Source organism: Drosophila takahashii, chromosome 2L (assembly GCF_030179915.1).
Source record: "Drosophila takahashii strain IR98-3 E-12201 chromosome 2L, DtakHiC1v2, whole genome shotgun sequence".
Taxonomy (NCBI): Eukaryota; Metazoa; Arthropoda; class Insecta; order Diptera; family Drosophilidae; genus Drosophila; species Drosophila takahashii.
In genome coordinates, this window is record NC_091678.1 from 14,848,814 (window position 1) to 14,871,294 (window position 22,481).

A 22,481-nucleotide genomic window follows, 5' to 3' on the forward strand; every position below is an offset into this window, starting at 1 on the left:
TCCACTGGAACTCTGTCCCCTTTCGATGGCCCCCAATTTTATATTTGGTGAGCTTTGTTCTGTGTGTTATGTGTCCTTTTTAGGGGCAGTTATTTTTTGGAGAAGGGTTTCCGAATGGCAGAGAAACAGAAGTACATGCAGATAGGACTTCTTACAGATCAAAGGGGTAGCAACCTTAAAGAGAAAGTTAAAGTCAACAGTTTTGTGAAACTAATTAAACTTCTCGTAACGCTTGAAAAAAAAAAATCGAAATAGACAGCTAATTAACAAAATAGTGAATTAATACCATCAGAATTAATGAATTAATATTTTAATTTTATTTTAAATAATATTGAAAACTAATAAAATGTTGTTAATTCAAAAAATATAAATTCAAATTAAATTCACTAAACTGTATTTCAGCCTTAACAAATTTAGCAACTCCTTACAGATCAAAGGGGTAGCAGGGAAAATCAAAATCAACAGAATCATGAAAAAAATTAATATTTTAATTTGTTAAACATTTTTTTATAACTAATAGAATTTTGTTAATTAAATAAAATATAAATTGTATTTTGGCATTAATGCGCCATCTGTGCTGAAGCCATTGTAACCAACAAGAGCTTTATTTCAAAGATATTTAAACTATGGCAGAGCTTTAACCGATTTAACAACCAACAGTATAGTGCGTCTCAAACCTTTTTGACAGTTTATGAGTTAAATAATGTACCATTTAAAGAATATCAATATATAATTAATTTCAACGATAGAAACCATAGAAACCCCGCCTATCAAAATATGAATTAAAATGCTTGAAAAGTTCATTAAATATTCATAAAGTTTTATTAGTAAACATATATTTAGACTACGCACGACTACAAACATTTTGATGATTCGTAACCTAAAAATTCTCCTTTTTGGCTGAAAGCATGGCAAACATTTAAATATTTCATTTATTTTATTGTTATTTTTTGTGTAATTATCTTTTTTTTCGTGGATTTTGGCAAAGATGTGACCTAATTTATTTTTACTTTCTTAATATGTTATAAATAATTTGTTACTCGTATAAATTTGTATTTGTGTAATTGCAGCACTCTATTATTGTCATTCAAGAATTCGATTTCCACGCTTTAAATATAAATATTTCCATAAAGTTTTATGTATGTATACTTAAGCTATTAAGTATTTACAAAGCTCAACTATGAACACGAACTTGTAACGGCATTTGAAATTCTGATTCGATTTGAATTGGTTTTGGTTATTACTTGTTAGTGTGTTAATTAATCTGTTCTATTTGTAAATTGTCTTTTTAAATTATTTTGTTTCGCTTTGCTATGTCAAAAGGTTTTAGAATAATGTTCAACAAATACTAGATACGAATCTCAACAATTTGCGACCTAATCAAATGCAATTGCTTCAAGTTGGGATTGTTTGTCTGGAATTGAACTAATTTTTACTCTTCGATTGTAATACTAATCGTATGGGAGAATGTAATGCAAATTTGAACTCAATTTAATATAATTATATTTAAAAATTATTTACACCTTGAAAGTATCTCTAATTTAGACGATAAATGTTCTTTTGTTTTCAACTTAATCCTTATTTCTGTTCTCGCTTTTGATCTTTAATTTTGGGAAAAACAAACTAGTTAACGAATGTGTCACTTAAATTCGTTGCTGGCTTAGTACTTGTACTCTGGCAGAACTCAAGCGTCTGCCGGAGGAGCTGCATCAAATTGATCAATCTGGAAATTGGAAGCGACTTGGTCACCCAAAATAATCCGCAAACAAACGTGATGACTCCGCCTCAGTTCCGATTCGATAGGATCCTGCGACGCTCCTTAAAAGTCCTCATCGTCGTCGTAGTCATCGCTATCGCTGTCGTTGCTGGGGAGGATGTGGAAGCAGGCCCACAGCCGGGACATGTCCACTCATCGTTTGCGGTTATAGGCGCCAAGCGAAGACTGCCTTCATTCCTTCATCTCGTGGCCATTGGGTCCCAGCTCGAGGAGCTCATGGGGCTCGGCATTCAGCTGGGGGGAAAAATTATAAAGGTCAGTAATGCACAAAAATTTAATTTATAAGAAGTTTGTGAATTTTATTATGAGAGAAAGCTGCAAAAATTAGCATTTAAGGCAGATTTTAAATTCAATTTTTCATCAATTCTTTCTTGTTTAACTTACAACAAAATACAACACTAAATTAAATTAAGACCTCTAAAGATTTAAATTAGATCCTCTAGACTTTCACTTACCCTATCCACGCTGGCCAGATCGTTCTTCGACAGATGATTAACCAAAATAGTGCCCAGGGCATCGCACATCACATTGATGGTGGTGCGGAAGCGATCCCTAAAATATTACAAGGTTACAAAAAAACCATATGAAATTACCATAGCTGACTTACAGTAGCCAATCGACAGCTATGATGAGGGACACATCCTTCGGCTCCAAGCCCACAGTGTCCAGCACCATGACCATGGTGACGAGTCCGGCCTGCGGGATTCCAGCTGCTCCGATCGAGGCTGCTGTAGCCGTTATGCTCACGGCCACAATGGTGCCGAAGGAGTAGCTCATCTCACGATATTGGGCGATGAACAGAGCAGCCACAGCCTCATAGAGGGCCGTTCCGTCCATGTTGATGGTGGCGCCCACGGGAATGACAAAGCGAGTGACCCGCGGATCGATGCCCATGTTGTCCAGACATTTGATGGTCAGTGGCATGGTGGCAGAGCTAGAACCAGTTCCGAATGCAGTGGCTAAGACCTGACTGAGCTTGGCAATAAAGCGGTACGGAAGTCGACGGGTGCCCAAGAAGAAGATCACAGCAATGGTACCTAAAGGAAAGTAATAAGTTATCATAATATCCTTTCGATTTAATCTATCTTAATTTCTTCTACTTACCAAAACCATGCAAGAATAGACCTATCATGACCGTTATGAAATACCATCCCAACGATTGTATAGTTGCTGCTATCGACTCCATCTCAATGATCTTGGCGGCTATTAAGAAGGCCACTCCAAGCGGAGAAATCCTAAAGAAATCCATTATTAGATTCCGAACTCGATGTAATTTAACCTTCACCTACCAAATAACCCATGAGGTGATGGTCATCATGGCCTCGCTGAGGGTGGTGAAGAAATCCTGCAGCAATTGACCCTTCTCACGCATTCTTCCAATGGTGGTGCCTAGGATTACACTGAACATCACAAGGCCCAGAACATTGGAGCCCTCGCGCTGAGCGGACTTGAACTCCCAGTTTTCCATGGGTTCTATATGAGTAATTATAGGAATAAGTTTCGCAATGAGTTTGGGATGGGGACTCAAGAACTTACGTGCTGGGCTAATGCTAGTGTTCTCATAGATCTCAGTGCGGTGCTAAAATGGAGCAGGTGTAAAAAGATTAAATATGATTGTAGAATTTAATAAATATTGAACTGAAATTAATTTTTATTTAAGATTTCCTATCATCCAAAATGCAAATAAAAAATATATACAAATACTAAATTCTTTTAATATCTTTGATATCATGTTTTCATTCTTATCTGGCTGTGTTTTTCCATGTTCGCATCTGGATTAGTGAAAATTTGTTTTGTCTGTTATTTTCCTTCATTGAGTCGACAATAATCTAATTGGGCGCATGAATATTCATTCGGTTGCCTACCTACATCAACATGCCCACGTACATATGTGCATATAATTATGAAGGTACAATGTCCACATATCTGCCACAGTCCGCACAGTAAGTACTTTGATTCAATTTGCGTCTGGGGCCTCCTAAACCGTGTTGATACGACCGCTTCCCTCGCACTCTCTCCCGACTCTCGCCGCACATGCGATAATTGAAATTTAAGCACTGACACTCACTCACACCGCGAACACTTGTGTGAAATCCCCCTACTCGAATCTGGATTGTAATTGAAATTGTGGTATCCCTATCATGTCAGTTTTGATTATGTGTCGCGCTTTGTTTCAATCAAAATCTCGCCAAACCGCAAAGAATTGAATAATTGCTACCGTCGTTGGTAGCCCCTCGATGTTCGGTGTTCAACAGTGCGTATGACCAATGCCTTAGACCTTAGACGAGAGACTCACCTGGAACATGGTCGACTGAATGATGTTGTCCGTAAACATGTTTCTATTGAGAGAAATAAAGTGAGTCATATTGCGGGCTAGGTTATCGGCGGATTCCCACATACCGCACCAGATCCATCAGCGTGTCTGGGGTGAGCACCTTGGACGCCTTATCGATGCTCTCCGTCTGGGTCTCCACGATCTTGGCTCCCTGGCCGGGACGCAGTGTGGTCACCAGGCAAATGCCCAGAATTACGGCCGATATGGTGGTCACAAAGTAGTATGTGATGGCTCTAATAGGGTGGGAAATTATATTTTTATAGTTAGGCATATTATTTGATCTTTATATTTACGAACTTACCTGGTAGCAATTTTGCTGGACATGCTAAGATCGAGCCCACCAATGGCGCTGGTGATTGACGACACCAAAAGTGGGACAATCAAACATTTTAGCATTCTGAAAAAAAAATATTTTATTATAATAGATAACTTTTATAAAATTTTTGAGATCTTGAGATCTTTCTAGTCCTTACTCACCGTAAGAAAATCTCTCCGGGAAAGGATATGTACATGATCTCTCGTTTGGACCACTCGCCCGTACTATTTTTGATAATAAAGCCGATGAGTCCTCCCACGAACACACCGATAACGGTGGCCATGGTAAGGACATTCTCCTGCATGAACGACTTGAACTTGCCGCCATCCTGCTTGGGTCGCGTCATGGTGACGGTCCTTTGACTAGCTTAGGGTCTCTACAACCCTGAATCCAGCCGGAAGCCCTCCTCACGCACTTTCGCGTGCGTTTGCTGTACCTCTAAGATATCCGGTCAGATAATAAAGGGTGTCCTAAAATTATAAATACAATTCTATAAATAGTTATCTTTTAAACGACATTTGTACAATGATTCGTAGGATAATATTAAATGGTTATTTTGGGTTATATTTGTTCTTCTACTTAGATTAGCTGTATAGCTAAAAGCTCAACGCTTATTATTTCAAGTTTTCTGTATAAAATCTAACCGTAAAACTAGTTCCAGCCTGAAGAGATGTTTTTTAGGGGGTTGAACAGTAGCGATTCCTCTTCACCAGTCAACAAGCGATCGACGACTGAGCTTTCGCACAAAGCAGATATTTACAACCCCAAAATGAGTCAAGTCAGGCAGCTGGGCTTTTGTGATTTATGCTCACCCCCTATCTACCTCTAACCTCCGCTTTCCGAGGGGTGTTACTTTTGACACGAAGCCGGACGGATGTTGTTCAGCGTTGGATTTATTTCGGAATATTTTTCAGAACACTTTTCAAGAGGAAAGGGCGGAAGCGAGAGCTTGATGCCAATAGTTCTAACAAACGAAACTCAAACATTGCAAAGCAATTAAGAAGTTAACGCTGGCTATTAGCACTCATTTAGCATTGACACTTTTTCCCATTATGCAAAAATGTGCTAGAAACGACAAACAATAAGAGATAAACAGCAACAGATCCCTAGAAGAATGCAGCTCAATTGATCAACGCATTGTGGCTGTGAAACGTGTCAAACTAATAAATTTACATAAACGACCGAATAATGAAAACAAATTTAATGTCTTAACTGTGTGCAAGGGCAGCCAGCGAGGAGGCGGCGATCAGTGATCTAGGCAGATCAGATATGGTGATTCCGATTCCGACTGCCCCAAATTGACACCGTTTATATCATGGCCATTAAAATATCCTCTCAATTGGAATATGCCACTTGCAATTTGGGATTAATCAAGAAATCTTTGCACTTCGAAATTGTTTAGCCAATTGTATAACAATTGACGAGGAGACAGCGAACACTTTGGTGTAGTAGACATAAATTGGAGAGGTGACTAAACAAGTGACTGCGATCATTGCGATTTGGTTAGGAAGACACAAAAACTTTTACAAATTCTTTTTATCGATAAAAACGTATATTACTTTTTTAAAGCACACTATAAGATAAGTCGGCGGAATAGAAAATTTAAAAATATTTTATTAACAGTTTTAAGAATAAGTTCAATTTTAAATTTTAAATAGGTTGGTCAAACAAATGGAAAGTTAAAACTGGAAGTTTTGTGACAATTTTTATAACGGTAAGATTTGAAAAAATTTAAGTTTTAAAAAAATTTATGTTTTAATATAATGAAAATGCATTGTTTGTTTTTAACTCTCTCTTTTTTATCTTTAATCTAACAAAAACACCTTTTAACAAAATAAACTATCATGAAAAAAAAAAATTCGACTAAATAAATACACTTTCTAAAAGTAGCTGAAGTTTTCCATACTTTGACCAATTATTTTTTTCAATGTCTTGGTATGCACACCTTTTTGTCAAAGTACGTCCTTCCACAGTGATATATCTATCGAGTATTTTGTTTTAAATGTAGGGTATCTTCAGTGTCGACTAACTTTTAGCTCTTGCAGCATTTCTCCCTCAGCAATGAGATCACTGATCACAATTGTCTGGGTGCTCCGCACCCTTTGGGAGGCCGACGCGATGATAATGCCATTATGTGTCCGACGATCTCGGTCCGGTCGGTATCTGCGGTTCGCCTAATTGATGTAACTACAGAACAGAATAGTCGAGAAACCGAAACTGATTCTGAATGGATGATTGGCATGTGCCCAGGTCGTATCTTGGGTAAAATCGGGGGACAGGTGGGTGTGCTTTTCATTGATATGGTTACTTTTGGTTGGGCTCAACTGTATTTAGTGGGTGTAGTGAACTGTATCAGGGCATTTAAACCTTAGAGGTGTTTATCTTAATTAATTTGCGAAAGTGATAAAGTGGATGCACAGATAAGAATTCAATTTAAAAAGTATAGCGAAACTTGAGTGGAATGCACTTGGAATGCAGTTGCACTCGTGCCTAGCTAATTTATTTACTAAACCGCGTTTGAATTTAATTGAATTGTCTTTGTGCACATTTATGTATACAGCTATTTATTCATATTTTTCTATTTTGAACTTGACCGTGAACGAGTCTGTTTACATATGTATAGCCGTAGGCAGAAACTGTTCCATGTGAATATGTGTAATTTGTTAAAATGGTGTCGCAGTTGCTTTGAATTTCAATTGCAGCGGAAGTTTCATTGATCATTCAAGTTCATTGACAAAAGGATGGGTTTCATACGAAACGGAAACTAGACCGTCGATTGACAATCATCATAATTAAATGGAAATTCAAAACCCACTTTAGCATTCACATCAGCGTGATCGGTGGTGAACTTGAACTTGTCTTTATAAGCGTTGTTTTAAAGCTCGAAGCTCTAATTGATTGGACCTATGACCGATAACTAGAACTATTTTCCATCGAGATTCGAAAAAAATCATTTTCTTTTCTTATTTAGAAATTTTTGCTTGGTATTTATGAAAACCATTTCTTTGCCATTTTTGATTGGCAGACAGTTTACATGATCACAAACGCAGTACCTACAAGTTTATTATTGTTGATAGTCAAACACAAATATATATCCAGAGATGAATACTAATTAATGCGCTAGACTATGACTTATATAACATAGGAGTACTTTTACTACCCAGCTAATTAATGCAATGCAAACTGAATTCAGAGCCCATGTTCGAGGGACAGCAAATTCATTGAAAATGCAAATTGATTTGCATTCTGCGGGGGTTGGGTCAGACAAGGGGGTATATGAGGGGCGGAAGGTTTACCCACCCACTTGTCTTCGATGTGAGGAAATTCATTAAAAAGTGACTGAGGAGAACCAGTTTAATCTGATCTCAACCTAGCAAAAAAATCATTAATATGTTTGCGTTATAAAAGCTATTATCACCATTTATTAGGTTAATGCTAAGGCATCGGTTTATGAATTTAAAAGCATTTCCATGGAAAATGTAATAACTAAAATTTACACCAAAGAATTTGTTTCTATACAAAAATGACGTGAGCAAAATGCTATAACTTTTATATATTTAACGTTCGCCAAGTGAAAATAAAAATAAAACGCAACGGAAAGTTTAGACTTGGAACTTAAAAATACTATAACTTAACTTCAATATTAAAATCAAAATCTGTGACTTTATAAACAAACACCTTCAGTTGGTTTCAGATGATAAGAAAAGTGTCTAAATGTACATAGTACATTTTCTATATGAATATGCATATGGATGACGCTATAATCTCGACTCATCCGACTGACCGTAATCTACAGACTGAATGTCTGACTATCTCAAAATATTGCTCGACATTTCCATCAAGTTTAACCTTATCAATATCTCTATAGTTCCGCAAAACGAAGAGTTAAAAGAGCAATCAGCACGCAGCTTAGTTCCAAATAATCATAAATTAGTGTGAAGATGAAACTGATTCATTCTCGATTGGAACGGACATTTATTGGGGATTTTTCGAACAATTTTCCACGTGCCCGGCTAATAAGTATTTTTTATTTAGGTGAGAAAACTTTTACAATGTGCGAGGGAAGATTTTAGAATTTGGCAAATATAAATGTGTCTCTTTAAAATTCTGTGTTTACAAGTCACAATATTTTCCCATTTTCTCATCATTATGACGAAGGAACAGATAAAACTATTTTGGGTACACAGCGCAAATAAAATGCTTTGTGCGCTAAAAATAAAAATAGTTAAGAAGAAAGCGGAAAATGCATAAGCCGTGGTAACAGTCTGACACGCCTCTGTCTGTGCAAAATTGGTGGGTGGTTCACCAAGGTTATTGGCGCGGTTGTTCAGTATCTTATCAGCATTAGAAATCGGAAATTATTCACGCTTCTCGCTTGGCTCTTAAGAAGAGTAAATCGATGCGATGGCAAGTAAATAAATGAAAGATGGATCAGCAGACTGCTTTTTATCCTTTGTAGGAATATTGAAACTTGTATGTTTAAATTCATGAAATTAAGGATTTCAGCTGCTAAATTTCGTTGAGAAATAGGACTGACTAATTTTACATTTAAGCGTTGTCAGATTTATGACAAGAATATGGGTATTACATATGTTAATATTAATTTAAAAATATATATATTTCCTACAAAGCAATTTTTTAAATGTTTACAGGGTAATAAATCAGCTGCATAATTCCACCCGGTTTCCTCTCGCCAGAGACACTCACTTGGAAACAAATAAAAACATTTAAAATATTTACAAAAATGCAGGACCTTCAGTCCTTTGATGGATTTCACAATATAATTTTCAGGCACAGTTATTTCTGTTTCAAATAAATTGTCTTTTCTTCTCAGCTGCGGATATGTAAATAGTTCTCATCTGCTAGCAATCGTCCGAGCACTTACAATCAAAAGCATTCACATGTGCCGCTGGCTGGGTAAAATTCACGACTTATTTAAGAACCCTTCAGGCACGAGCCCGAATCGAATGGCGGAGGATCGGAGAGGCGCGTTGTCCCGAGCACGCGGCGATATAGAAACTGACTACTGATCGGGGAGTGATGCCACACACCGATTCTTATTCCGATCTGGGCTGGTCGGCTCTGCTAGCTGCGGCAGTAGAACCTGACTCGTCGGTTTGTAAAACAGTACTAGAAACTAAATCGAAATCAAATTCGAAATATAGCCAGCTACCGCGCAAATTGCTCGGCGGCAGCGACGTCGACACAGATGGCATCTGTGTTGCGGGTGTGTGTGCCTGGGGGTTGACTTTCATTCATCAAAAGCTGCTGCTGCTTCGGCCGACTGCGCTGCCTTCGCTGCCCATCGCATTTCACGTAACGCATACGCAGCGTCGGCCGCGTAATTTGTCGCGCCTTGTTTCGCTTTCCCTCGCTGCAAGGAGTGCAGTGAAAGGAGCTCATTACAGTAGTTGAGTGTCTTGGCATATCCACTTTCGATTACTTCCTTCCCATTAGTTGCTGCATTGTGAGGGCACTGCACTGATCATCCTCGCATTGTGGCTAATCAGGCAATCAGGGGATTTTCTGGCCGCTTCAAGGTCTTCCTCTCTGCTATCCGAGCAAGATGAAAGAAAGGAAAACTCGGTTTAGATCTGGTTTATTATTATGTCACAACGCACTCGCCCTATAAGTGGGTCAAGTTTGTGAATTACCCAATCCAAGCAATGATTACACCTCATAATGCTGAAAAGATCGTGACAAACCACCCCGAAAGAGCGGGAACAATGGTCAGAGGCATGGACTACTTGAACCTGATTGAGTGTGCCGGCAATACAAAAGGCCAGGAATCCAAGGGAACCAGCAAGAAAGTGGGTCCGAGTCCTAGGCTGACCGAAAGAATGTTAGTCGAGCGTTTCCGGTTTCATATTCGTATTCGTACCATAATAAATATCAGCAGCAGAAATAAGGCAATAAAAATCAGCAGCAGCATCATCACAGCTGCAGCTGCCTTTGATCTGCTTCAATTCGATTTGCCTTGGGGGCCAGTTCCAGTTCCATGCTGGTGGGAAATGAGTGTGGTATGCTCTAACTGCGGAAGAGCAGGCCGGAGGATGGGATGGGATGCTGCTAAGTGGCGGGCAACGGCGATTGCCGTAGTCCCTAAACGTGGCAGCCGGGGATGCTGTTCCCCCCGGCCCACTTGAGCTGCCCCTTCGGATGGGTCACCGCTTTCTCATGTGGAGAGGTGAGGTGCTGCCGATGCCGCTGCCACAGGCACAACACACACATTCGGACCGGAACTGTCGATCTTCATTTTTGACACTGGAAATTTCAAAAATCACACACCAGCCCACAATGTTGAGGTTGGAAATTGCACACCAATCGTGTTGCTATGTTGAGGTATATAAATAACTAAATAATTAGATGCTCGTCGGTGTTTGTGGACCCAAGTTAATTCACAAAGTGCCTGCTAATGAGGATGAGCCTTTGGTAGGGGGCTTAAGAAGGAATCGAGTTTAAAGTGGCTTTAGACATTATGGATTGAAATGTAATACAATACATATTTGGGCAGTGCGGTTAAAAGTTTGCTTTTTAATAATTCTTGTAATGGAAGAGCATTTAAATTGAATAGATTAAGATTGTGTCACTATTCAAAGGGGTACATAAAAGCCATAGGTTTCAGAAGATTACAGTGGCTTGCTACTTGGTAGAAATAAATAAATACTTATTAATACCTTTTACTCACCCATTAAATTATAAAAAAATTTAAGTTTGCCAATGATTTACCAAATAATTCCAAGGTTAGGCCGCATTCATTGATTTTCTAGAAATAAAATAGAGTGTAAGTTCGCTGGTCTTAGAAATATGTAAACGTACAAGCTACTTACTCGTCTGCAAATTAAATCCAATCTACAACCACCTGTACCCAAAACTCAACAAGTAAAAGGCACAGATTTGATCGATTTGGAAAAACTTCAAGCAATCAACGCCTCAAGCTTCTCCATACATTAAACATATTTATTTTAAGTTCATTATATTATGTGTAAACATATGTATTATTGATTAAGAATTTCAAGATCACAAATCAGATTTCATTTAAGCTTATAAAAAGTGAGCAAAATTCATTTTTTCGCTTCCGTTTCGAAATGGCAACATATAGGGTATGATATAGGTAAAAAGGAATGATTCGGGACTACCACCTCTGAAATATCTCCCGTAACCGAGGTGAGGTTGAAAATGGCAAACTGGGCCCTAGCTCTAGGTGCTATATATATAATAGAGAGGTAAAAGGTAAAGACAGTTGATAGCGGGGCAAACATGATTAAAAAAGAGAGTATTACGAAGCACACGTTTCCCGAGGGATTCCTATGATGATGATGATGAGGTTGTTGTTGTTGTTGATGTTTGTGCAACAGTTGGTTGTTTTTCGCAGTAGCAACCACCACCACCGCCAATACAAATTATCGGCAGCAGCTGCCGGATATATGAGTATAGGTATGTGCTATGTATGTGTATCTGCTGCAGTTGTTGTTGTTGTTGGCTAATCCGTTTTGGGGCGCCGAAAGAGCAGGATGTGGGGCTCCGGCTTGTGGATCATGTAGTGGATCCATCCGCGCGACTGCTGGACCCCAATGGACCGCCACTCGGCCTCCGTCATCAGGTGGGTCTTGGGCACCATTTTGACCAGTTCCTTCGGCAAAACCACATGTCTGGGGGGGAGGAGGAGAATGGGGAGGGGGTTTTACAGTTGCTCCGCCTGGCTGTATTATATGCTGTACCCACCTGTACTCGAACTGCTCGTCGTAGTACTTGTCCGAGTAGTAAATGTCCTTGCTCATCGTGCCTGTGAACGGTGCTTCTTCCTGGAATTGCGCAGGAATGCGAATGCGAGTGTGCGAAATGCGGAATTCGGCGTCTCTTTTTCTGGACCGGCCAATGCCTGGATCTCGGGTTTCCAACTGGCCACGCGTGCTGATTCACTTGACAAACTCTGCTACTGCTTTTCTGGCCTGCGCTTCTTAGTTTTTATCACAATCGGGTTCCGTTTGCATGCTCAAATTTACGTTTGGTTTGCAATTTTTTAAATAAAAAGCGACGCGGTTATGGATTAATGTGACCGTGTGTCCGACTTGAAAAAATGTACTTAAATATACCACAGGTATTTGGAAGATTTGTGCTAAAATGTTAGGAGTGTGTATTCGCTACTGTTAAAATACAGCGGAGGTGACCTAGCGAATACACCCTCCTAACATTTTAGGGTGGCCGTTTGAAGAACATTACTGAAATAGCGAGGACACAAACCTAAATAAGCCGTTAATTTAAAAAGTATTGCAGAAACAGTGAATACAAAATTGTAACAAGAGAGAACGATATAGTCGGGTGCCCCGACTATCAGATACCCGTTACTCAGCTAAAGGGAGTGCGAAGGAGATGGAGAAAAACTTTGATCCGCCGTAACTTTTTAACGAATGGTCCGATATAAAAAATTTCTTCTACATTTCGATAGGTATTGATAAACACAATAAAACTGCATTTTTACTTTTCCAAAATATTAAAATTTTTAAAATCGTATATAAGCGATTGTGGGCGTTAGAGGGGGCGTGGCACCCTTTTGAAATAAACTTGCGCTGCGTAGGAACTCCTAGAATCTGCATACAAAATGTCAATCTTCTAGGAGTCAAAATCTGCCAAGTGGGCCACCCCTGTTCCGAAGGTCCGATTTTCATCGAACTTTTTTACTTTTCCGGTTCACAACGAAAATATAAGAACTTCATTTGAACGGTTTTGCGAAATTTTGAGTTTTACCGGAGTTATAGGGGTCAAAACATGGCATTTTTGACACTTTTTCGAAAAAGTTGCACTCAGTCATTAATTCATAACTTCGGAACGGTAAGAGATATCTTTATGATGTTTTCACTAATCGCTCAAGAATTATTATGGCTTTCCATAAAAAAATGTAAAAAAAAATTAAAATTTATTTTTCTTAATAATAAATCAACATTTTTTTTTAGTTTTTATTTTTTTCAGTGTTCTTCACCAGCTATAGAGTTTAAAACCATTTGAAAATGAAGTTTGATTCATTACGAAAAAGATCCAAAAAAAAAAAAGAGTGGCCCGGACAAAGGTTTTTCGCAATATCGATTTAAAGAAGGGCGCACAGCGGTTTTCCATACAAAAACGGCTTGCTCGTGAAAATTGGCTGGTCAACACATGCCGTTGCGCGCGTAGCGTCAGCCGACTGCAGCTGTCAATGAGGCACTTCTTGTCGTTTTGTATGGAAAACCGCTGTGCGCCCTTCTTTAAATCGATATTGCGAAAAACCTTTGTCCGGGCCACTCTTTTTTTTTTTTGGATCTTTTTCGTAATGAATCAAACTTCATTTTCAAATGGTTTTAAACTCTATAGCTGGTGAAGAACACTGAAAAAAATAAAAACTAAAAAAAAATGTTGATTTATTATTAAGAAAAATAAATTTTAATTTTTTTTTACATTTTTTTATGGAAAGCCATAATAATTCTTGAGCGATTAGTGAAAACATCATAAAGATATCTCTTACCGTTCCGAAGTTATGAATTAATGACTGAGTGCAACTTTTTCGAAAAAGTGTCAAAAATGCCATGTTTTGACCCCTATAACTCCGGTAAAACTCAAAATTTCGCAAAACCGTTCAAATGAAGTTCTTATATTTTCGTTGTGAACCGGAAAAGTAAAAAAGTTCGATGAAAATCGGACCTTCGGAACAGGGGTGGCCCACTTGGCAGATTTTGACTCCTAGCTTTTATAGTTTCCGAGATCTCAGCGTTCATACAGACAGACAGACGGACAGACAGACGGACAGACAGACGGACAGACAGACGGACAGACAGACAGACGGTCAGACGGACAGACGGACAGACGGACATGGCTAGATCGACTCGGCTAGTGATCCCGATCAAGAATATATATAGTTTATAGGGTCGGAAACGCTTCCTTCTACCTGTTACATACTTTTGCACGAATCTAATATACCCTTTTACTCTACGAGTAATCGCATTTGGTAATTAAATCTATAAAATTTAATTTTTGAAATTTATTGAGACATTGCAAATGGGAGTATTTACTAAATTACCCACTCACAATTTTTTCATCGCATTATGACCCTTTTAAATTGAAATTGAAATTTCTAGGTAGGATCTTGCCGAAAACAGAAAAAACAAAATTAGTAAAATATTATTATTCTGCCCTTGGGATGAATTTTAATTTTTATTTGATTTCAAAAAGCTAATGCTTTTACCCACAGCACATTTAGCTTAGTTTAAGCAAGATGCCTCGCATAGAGATTTAAGTCTAAGAAATATGTTTGGAGTGGCCCCACACCCACCGTACTTTAAGAACTGACATTTTCCATCCTTATAGACCCACGCGGGAATTGAGGCCCGGCACCTTCCTGTCACGCTGGGAGGAGCATCGCATTTCTCTATTAATATAAAATATCGTTAAAAATATTATTAAAAAAAAACATGTTTTAACTTTTCCCACCTTTATCGTAGGCAAGTGTAATAGTGCAAACAACAGCAAGAACTAGGATAATAGTATTTAATTTGGAGGCCATAATGTTCCGCTTTAACCTGAGGGCTTTGAGCTACTGTGTTTCTTAGTCTGACAGGTTCAATTTTAAATATTTCCTGTTTTGCAGTTATTGAAACTAATAATCAAATTAAAGTGTAACAAACCCGATTTTTATATTTTTTAAAAGCGTAAAATTACTTAAGAGACTTAGTATACAAGAGGTTTTCATTATTTTTAACATTGACATTATTGGCATTATCTTTCTTAATTTAAATGAAAATAACTAGTTAGGATCTTGACAAAAACAGACATCTAAAATGGGCTAGAAAATTAGTAAAGTAAAATTATTCTACCTTAAGGATGCCTTTCTCATTCAAATCGCGTATTCAGTTTAAGCTAGTTTTCATGTTTATTGGAATTCAAATAATTGTAGGTTTTTACCCATAAAATTAAAGTTAAGCGGAGGTGACCTAGCGAATACACCCTCCTAACATTTTAGGGTGGCCGTTTAAAGAACATTACCGAAATAGCAAGGAAACCCACCTAAATTAGCCGTTAATTTAAAAAGTGTTGTACAAACAGTGAATACAAAATTGTAAAAAACCAAAATGTAATCGCATTTGGTAATTAAATCTATAATATTAAATTTTTAAAATTTATTGAGACATTGGAAATGGCAGTATTTACTAAATTAACCACTCACAATTTTTTTCATCGCATTATGACCCTTTTAAATTGAAATTGAAATTTCTAGATAGGATCTTGCCGAAAACAGAAAACAAGAATACTAGTAAAATATTATTATTCTGCCCTTGGGATGTTATTTTATTTTTATTTGATTTCAAAAAGCTAATGCTTTTACCCACAGCACATTTAGCTTAGTTTAAGCAAGATGCCTCGCATAGAGATTTAAGTCTAAGAAATATGTTTGGAGTGGCCCCACACCCACCATACTCTAAGAACTGACATTTTCCATCCTTATAGACCCACGCGGTAATTGAGGCCTGGCACATTCCTGTCACGCTGGGAGGAGCATCGCATTTCTCTATTAATATAAGATATCCTTCGAAATATTATTAAAAAAAACAAGTTTTAACTTTTCCCACCTTTATCGTAGGCAAGTGTGATAGTGCAAACGGCAGCAAGAACTAGGATAATAGTATTTAATTTGGAGGCCATAATGTTCCGCTTCAACCTGAGGGCTTTGAGCTACTGTGTTTCTTATTCTGACCGTTTCGATTTTAAATATTTCCTATTTTGCAATTTTTGAAACTAATATTCAAATTAAAGTGTAACTAAACCCATTATTAAGCTTTTTAAGGCGTAAAATTACTTTAAAGACATAGTATACAAGAGGTTTTTATTACTTTTAACATTGACATTAACATTGATTGGCATGATTCTTCTTAATTTAAATGGAAATTACTAGTTGGGATCTTGACATAAAATGGGCTAGAAAATTAGTAAACTAAAATTATTCTACCTTTGGGATGCTTTTCTCATTCAAATCGCGTATTCAGTTTTAGCTAGTTTTCATATTTATTGGAATTCAAATAATTGTAGGTGTTTACCCATAAAACACATGGAATTGTTTAAGAAAGCTGCTTAAATCACGATTGGCAAGCTCTTTCGCAAAAAACCTTATCACGAAAAAAGTTAGCAGTGTGCCCACATCCAGTGAATTCGAAGGGCTGACATTTTTTGTCCTTGAAGGTCCACCTGGTGACCGATGCGGCCAAGCAAGGTCCCTCCACGCTAGGGCGGGCATCGCACTTCCCTGAAAATGTACAGTCAGACACTAAATTTGTTATAGCTTATCGAGATGGTTTTTAGATCCGTACCTTTGTCGTAGGCTCTGGTTATAGTGCAAAAGGCCACAAGAACTAGGATAATGGTAATTAGTTTGAAACCCATTTTGTTCAGTGTTAACCTGATGATCTTGGGCTACTGTGCTTTCTATTTAACCATTTACGAGTATATAAACAAGCTATGATAATATTACGATAAATTGATATTCAAATTAAAGTGTAGCTAATCACATTGTTATGCTGTTCGAAGGTGGATTCGACACTGGTTTATTCGAAGTGATATTTGTTTGGTTTAACCTTTTGATATACGGTTCAATATAAATTTTTTAATCTAAACACTTTTGCTAGCCTAAGAGTTAATTTTAAAAGATCTTAATAACTACCAAAGTACAAACACCTTATGAATAGAGGCTATTCAAGAAATAGGTAGGCGAACATTTGGAAAACTTCCCACACAAACTGCAAGCGAGCGCCGAAAATAAATACTTGCGTTAAATTGTCTGACCATTACTAGTACCCCCCGCCCCCTGCCACGCCCCCTGTCTGCGTGGAAAACCCTAAAAGGCTGCATGCAGACACATAAATTGGGCAGAATGTTCGCAGCGGAAAGCAAAGGCGTTGGCTCTCAACTCGTGCGAAATCTTACATAAATTTCGCGGCGTAGACAACCCGAAATGGTAGGCAACCCGTCGACCGACCAGAAAAACCAAGGATACCGATTGCAGGCGAATCGTTGGTGGGGCAATGCATTTGGTTAACGGCAGGAACAGTTAATGGTTGCGTTCGTAGTATTGCGAGGGGATGAAGATCCAGTTCTTGGCCAAGTCATTGATGGCCTCCTGCATCAGACGGGATAATATGTCTATAATGTGGCTAGAAGAGAGGAGAAAGATTAATATTATATATTATTATATTATAATATAACTTTATTAATCGTTCACCGATCAAAGTCAATATTAATCTTGGCATTTTACTTGTAATTCACATATGAAAAACAAGAAAGGAAGCTAGCTTCGGCCAGCCGAAGCTTATATACCCTTGCAGATCATTCCTATTAATTAACAAATCGCAAAAATGTTCAATTTTCTAATATTTCTCATTAATTTTCCGACCGTTCCTATGGCAGCTATATGATATAGTCGTCCGATTTTGATAAAATGAAAATTGAAATTCGGAAATATTTAAAAAGAGTCATGTTCTAAAGTAGAAGAGAATACAATAAAAACCAAAAAAGCTAAAATTTATTTCTGTGTAACTTTCCCATTAATTTTCCGATCGTTCCTATGGCAGCTATACGATATAGTCGTCCGATTTTTAAAATATTTTATTCGAAATTCTGAAATATTTAAAAAATAATATTTCCAAGAGTAGAAGGTTTTATTTCAAAAAACACCGAAGCTAGAATTTTTTTAACGCTTCGTTCCTATGGGAGCTATAAGATATAGTTATCCGATCCGGTTGGTTCCGACTTATATACTACCTGCAATAGAAAGAAGACTTTTGGGAAAGTTTCATCGCGATAGCTTCAAAACTGAGAGACTAGTTTGCGTAGAAACGGACGGACAGACGGACAGACGGACGGACAGACGGACATGGCTAGATCGACTCGTCTAGTGATGCTGATCAAGAATATATATACTTTATGGGGTCGGAAACGTCTCCTTCACTGCGTTGCAAACTTCTGACTGAAATCATAATACCCTCTGCAAGGGTATAACAAGTCATATTTAAAATTACTATTAAAATTTGTTAATATATTTGTTTTGGCTGTTATTTTAGAAAAATTCTCCAATTACTTAACTTTATCCCCTAAACAAGAACATCTACTTACTTTCGATCAATTTCCGTGGTCGTCTCCGGTGGAATGGTGTCATTCGGGGCGATTACCTGTTCGTAGGTCTTCACCGCCTTCTGCCGCTTGCGTTCCGCGTTGATGCGCATGAACCGGGACTTACTGAGATACTTCCAGAAGAGCTTCTCGAAAATGGTGATCCGCTGGTCGATGGCCATGCTCAGTTCGATGACCTCGTTGGAGTTGAGTTTGTTCTTGGCCACCAGCCGACTGATCAGCTCCTTGCGCTCGGCCTCCTTTCGCTGCTCCTCGGTGGGTGGCGGTGGGCCCGCGGGACCGTCTCCCGATGCCCCGCCTTCTCCAGGACCAAATTGGGCACAGGGTTCAGGACCAGCCGTGGGATCGATTCTATCTCCGGGCTCCGAGTCCTCAGCGCTATCCAGCGAGGGCTTTACGGTGCTGCGAATGTTCAGGTGCAGATAGACGTGCTCCAAGTAGCTGTCCTCCTTCCACTTGGGGTCATCGATGGACTCGATCTCCTCCAGTTCCTGCTTGGCGATGAGGGTGGCGCGGTCGAGGATGCGGTGCACCTCCATCACGATGGGAATGCGCCGGAAGTGCACCAGTCGCTCGAACACCGTCACCTTGATCTCGCACAGCTTCGAGTGGTGGCCTTTCAGCCGGAAAATGGGTGGATTAAACACAACGGAGAAGAAGTCGTTTATAATGTAGCTGAGAGGGAAAAAGAAGTTATAGATATTTATCAAAGTCAGGGGAGTTAAAAACTCAAAACCAATTTAAACGAAATCACACAAAGAAGAATTGACGTGTGCCCAATGCAAGATAGGCGTGTGACCGCAGGCATGCTTTATGAGTTTATGTTAAGTTAAGTCTAAGTTCATGAGTACCTCTGCCAGCGAAACTCCTTGCACTTTTGTCCGTAGTTGTGGACATTGACCAGCTGTGTCCGATCTTCTCGCAGGCAGACCTCGAAACTCAACCTATTGGGATAGATTACATTGAGAAAGTCAACGCATTCGCGCTCCTTTAAAGGCATATCCGTCTCCTCCTTTTCGTCTGTCAGGACTCCCCGAGCCTTGACCTTGTAGCGAGCCTTGACATTGTCAAAGGACATAACAATTTCTGCCTGCGAGAAATATTAAACATTATTAAAAAAATAATATTTATTATAGATTAACCAAGGGTGTACCTCATTTTCGTAGTCCAGGGGTCGATAGTCCACCAGTAGGGGCCACACACTCTGCCGAGGAACGGTGAGATTCATATTGAGCAGCTTTAGGCCCCGATCCCTGGAGGCGAACGAGAAGGACAAGTGGGACATGGTGATATTCTGCACCCACAACGGCTGTGTCACGTGGTAATAGTTTTTTATGTTCACTGGCAGCAGCTCCTTGGTGAGCAGACACTTTTCGGGGTCGAAGGAGGAGATCTCCAGGTGAAAGTGCCAGAGAAACTTGCGCTTGTCCTCGGTCCTGAAAAGTTGACATTTTTTTATCCAATAAAATTTTTGTAATACTAAGTTCTACTTACTGAACTTCGTAGGTGAGCAAGTGTTCGCCGTAGAGGAAAAAGAAGGCCGTGACTGTGAGGGCCACCACCTCATCCGGTTTGATGGCAAGGATCTCCTGGTTGATGTGGACCAGTCGGCGGTGAGGGCAGTGGAATAGCTGGCGGAACTGGTTGAAACCGACTTGGGTCTTCACCGGCTGGCATTGGCAGTTCTGGAGCCGCTTCAGGGTCAGCGTGGCGTTCTTCGAGGAGAGGTTGCGCAGCCAGAAGACCATCTTCAGGGGGTGGCTGTGTATCTGGCGAATGGGCACCGAGAAGGTGTGCTCGTGTTCCAGGCGATTCGAGCGCAGCTTTCTATTCAGGCTGTATAAGGAGGAATAAAAGAGCAGTCAGGATTTATCTAGATCTCATCTTTTTATCCACTTCACCCCGTGATATCGAAGCTCTCCCAGTAGTAGATCTTCAGGATGGGCGGTCGTATGATGGTCAGGTTATCCACCATCAGCTTCTGGTAAACGGGAGGGGGTTGGATCCCGCCACATGGCTTCTTCTGGGAAACCTCAATGTTAACCAGAGGATCCTCTTCCATTTTTAACTAGAAAATATGTAGTATTGCAGCCGGAAAGTTACGAACACACAAAAAATGTTACTTTTTACTACAGGAAGTGTTGACCTGTCATAAAAATAAGTTAGACGTAAATTCTAAAAATACAAATGGACTGTATATCAAAAGCTGCGATGCAACCTACTTAGGTTTCTAAAAAACTATTGTGGTGTCTTTTCATACCATAAGAAAAAGTTCTCTTCTTTTTTATCCTTCTTTATCAGAACTCTTATTCAGACCTCCTGCCGTTTGATCAAGGAATAAAAACCATAGGCAAAACGAGAAGGTGAGAAGGATACCGTGTACAACGGTGCGTATGTGTGTTCATCGATAATCCTGTGTGCAATTCCTTTTTGTTTGCGAATTGACAAAGTGCCAAAGGCCAAGTGGGCGGTCGGCAGAAAAAAAGAGCAAGAAAAAGACATTAGTGGCTCAGTGGAAAACAAACCTCCTGCCGAGAATCAAAGTCCACACACACGCACACGCACACTTCTTTCCTTTCGGATGTCTCCTAGTGTGTGTCTGCTCCTTTCGTGTCCTTGCACCTGTGTGCGTACATGTGTGACTGCCTGCAGTTGAGCTTCATCGAGAAAACATCGTTTACAGTTAGTGCGCCGACAGTGGCGAAGGTGAAAGACCAACAGCAATTATAGTACAGTGGAGCTTTGCTAACTGAGTCATGAACAAATTAACTGGAACAATTTATATATTATCATAAGTCCAAGAAAACAGCTATAGCTTTTAATAATTATAATGTATAGGTTATGAGTCATTCATAGTTACATCTTAACCAGAGTATAAATCCATAATTAAATAAACAAGTAAAAAACTTTGATGAAGATATATTTTGGAAAAAGTGTATATTAACCGTAATGGTTTCAAGGTTTATTTTCCGCAATTTATAATTTTTTGAAAATTTATAGATTTATTTAATAAATATTCTTAAATTTCGACGCAAGAACCCATAAATTACCTTAGATTTCCGAATTCCCGTATTCTTTGAGGTTTTTATTGTTTTGTATCATTAATTAAAGATAAATCGAACTAAATTATTGGTTGCCACTCTTAACCAGTTTGCATTGTTTATTATATTCTCTTTTTCTTACCCAATTCAATTGCAGTTGATCGTCACTCGCACTTAATGTCCACTGTCCTGACAGCAGCTACAACCTGTGTGCATCAATCACAACCTTTGACAGCGTCGCTGCCACGCTTATCATTCATGTCCGCCCACCCAACCCCACTTGTCACCCATCTCAATCTCCAGCCACTCCGCCACCCATCATCAGCAATCTGGCATAACAATGGTCTATGACCAGAATACAGGAATACAGGAATCCCAGAGTACAAGGCAGCTGCAATTGTCGGCGACTTTTCATCTTGTTGCCCGTCGACGAGTCCTTTTTTGTGGAGAGAAAACCCGAGTGTTTCACTCGTTCCGCCGTTGCATTTCACTCATGATGTTGCTTTTCCACACATTCCAGCTCAATTACTCGACGGAGACCAACTTTATGTTTTAAGCAAATATTTTGTAACCCTTTTTTGTGTTGATGTTGCATGAACTGTTGACCAGCGACAACTTGTTGGCCAATTGTTGTGGTTAGACTTTGCGATGCCTGAGGTTTCGGGTTGGGGGAGTACCGAGTACTGAGCCCCTTGATGGCCCAGTCAACTCCTTCAAAGTGTCGCTGGCTGTGCATAATTATGGCTTAATTTGCAGCTTGAAGCAGGGCCAACTAATTACTGCTTTTGCTACACTTTTTTTGGCCAAGAGCACATGGCAATTAAAAACTTTTTATGCAAGACATTTTTTACACAACCCTCCGCC

General features: G+C 39.1%; 3 protein-coding genes and 1 long non-coding RNA gene across 4 annotated transcripts; all 4 read right to left on the reverse strand.

Moving 5' to 3' along the window:
- Positions 1 to 799: 799 nt before the first annotated feature.
- Eaat1 (Excitatory amino acid transporter 1) lies at positions 800 to 9,980 on the reverse strand. The gene is made up of 11 exons (XM_044394847.2): positions 9,314 to 9,980; positions 4,590 to 4,898; positions 4,414 to 4,509; positions 4,178 to 4,345; positions 4,074 to 4,116; positions 3,314 to 3,356; positions 3,067 to 3,250; positions 2,882 to 3,012; positions 2,385 to 2,814; positions 2,233 to 2,329; positions 800 to 2,011 (listed from the first exon to the last, which is right to left on the reverse strand). The coding sequence occupies exons 2-11, from the start codon at positions 4,772 to 4,774 to the stop codon at positions 1,949 to 1,951; spliced, it is 1,440 nt and encodes a 479-aa protein (XP_044250782.1). The 5' UTR covers positions 4,775 to 4,898; positions 9,314 to 9,980; the 3' UTR covers positions 800 to 1,948.
- A 1,344-nt stretch (positions 9,981 to 11,324) lies between these two features.
- Cks30A (Cyclin-dependent kinase subunit 30A) lies at positions 11,325 to 12,502 on the reverse strand. Its single transcript, XM_017150772.3, has 2 exons — positions 12,154 to 12,502; positions 11,325 to 12,080 (listed from the first exon to the last, which is right to left on the reverse strand). Exons 1-2 carry the CDS (start codon positions 12,207 to 12,209, stop codon positions 11,912 to 11,914), a joined length of 225 nt encoding a protein of 74 aa, XP_017006261.1. The 5' UTR covers positions 12,210 to 12,502; the 3' UTR covers positions 11,325 to 11,911.
- A 2,071-nt stretch (positions 12,503 to 14,573) lies between these two features.
- Positions 14,574 to 15,282, reverse strand: LOC108063643 (uncharacterized). Its single transcript, XR_001770216.3, has 2 exons — positions 14,890 to 15,282; positions 14,574 to 14,827 (listed from the first exon to the last, which is right to left on the reverse strand). It is a non-coding gene; the product is annotated as an uncharacterized lncRNA (long non-coding RNA).
- Positions 15,283 to 15,715: 433 nt separating this feature from the next.
- On the reverse strand, positions 15,716 to 20,737 carry LOC108063626 (uncharacterized). The gene is made up of 8 exons (XM_044395124.2): positions 20,478 to 20,737; positions 20,071 to 20,412; positions 19,730 to 20,012; positions 19,428 to 19,666; positions 18,559 to 19,251; positions 16,761 to 17,600; positions 16,026 to 16,696; positions 15,716 to 15,964 (listed from the first exon to the last, which is right to left on the reverse strand). Exons 1-6 carry the CDS (start codon positions 20,636 to 20,638, stop codon positions 17,498 to 17,500), a joined length of 1,821 nt encoding a protein of 606 aa, XP_044251059.1. The 5' UTR covers positions 20,639 to 20,737; the 3' UTR covers positions 15,716 to 15,964; positions 16,026 to 16,696; positions 16,761 to 17,497.
- Positions 20,738 to 22,481: the final 1,744 nt, after the last annotated feature.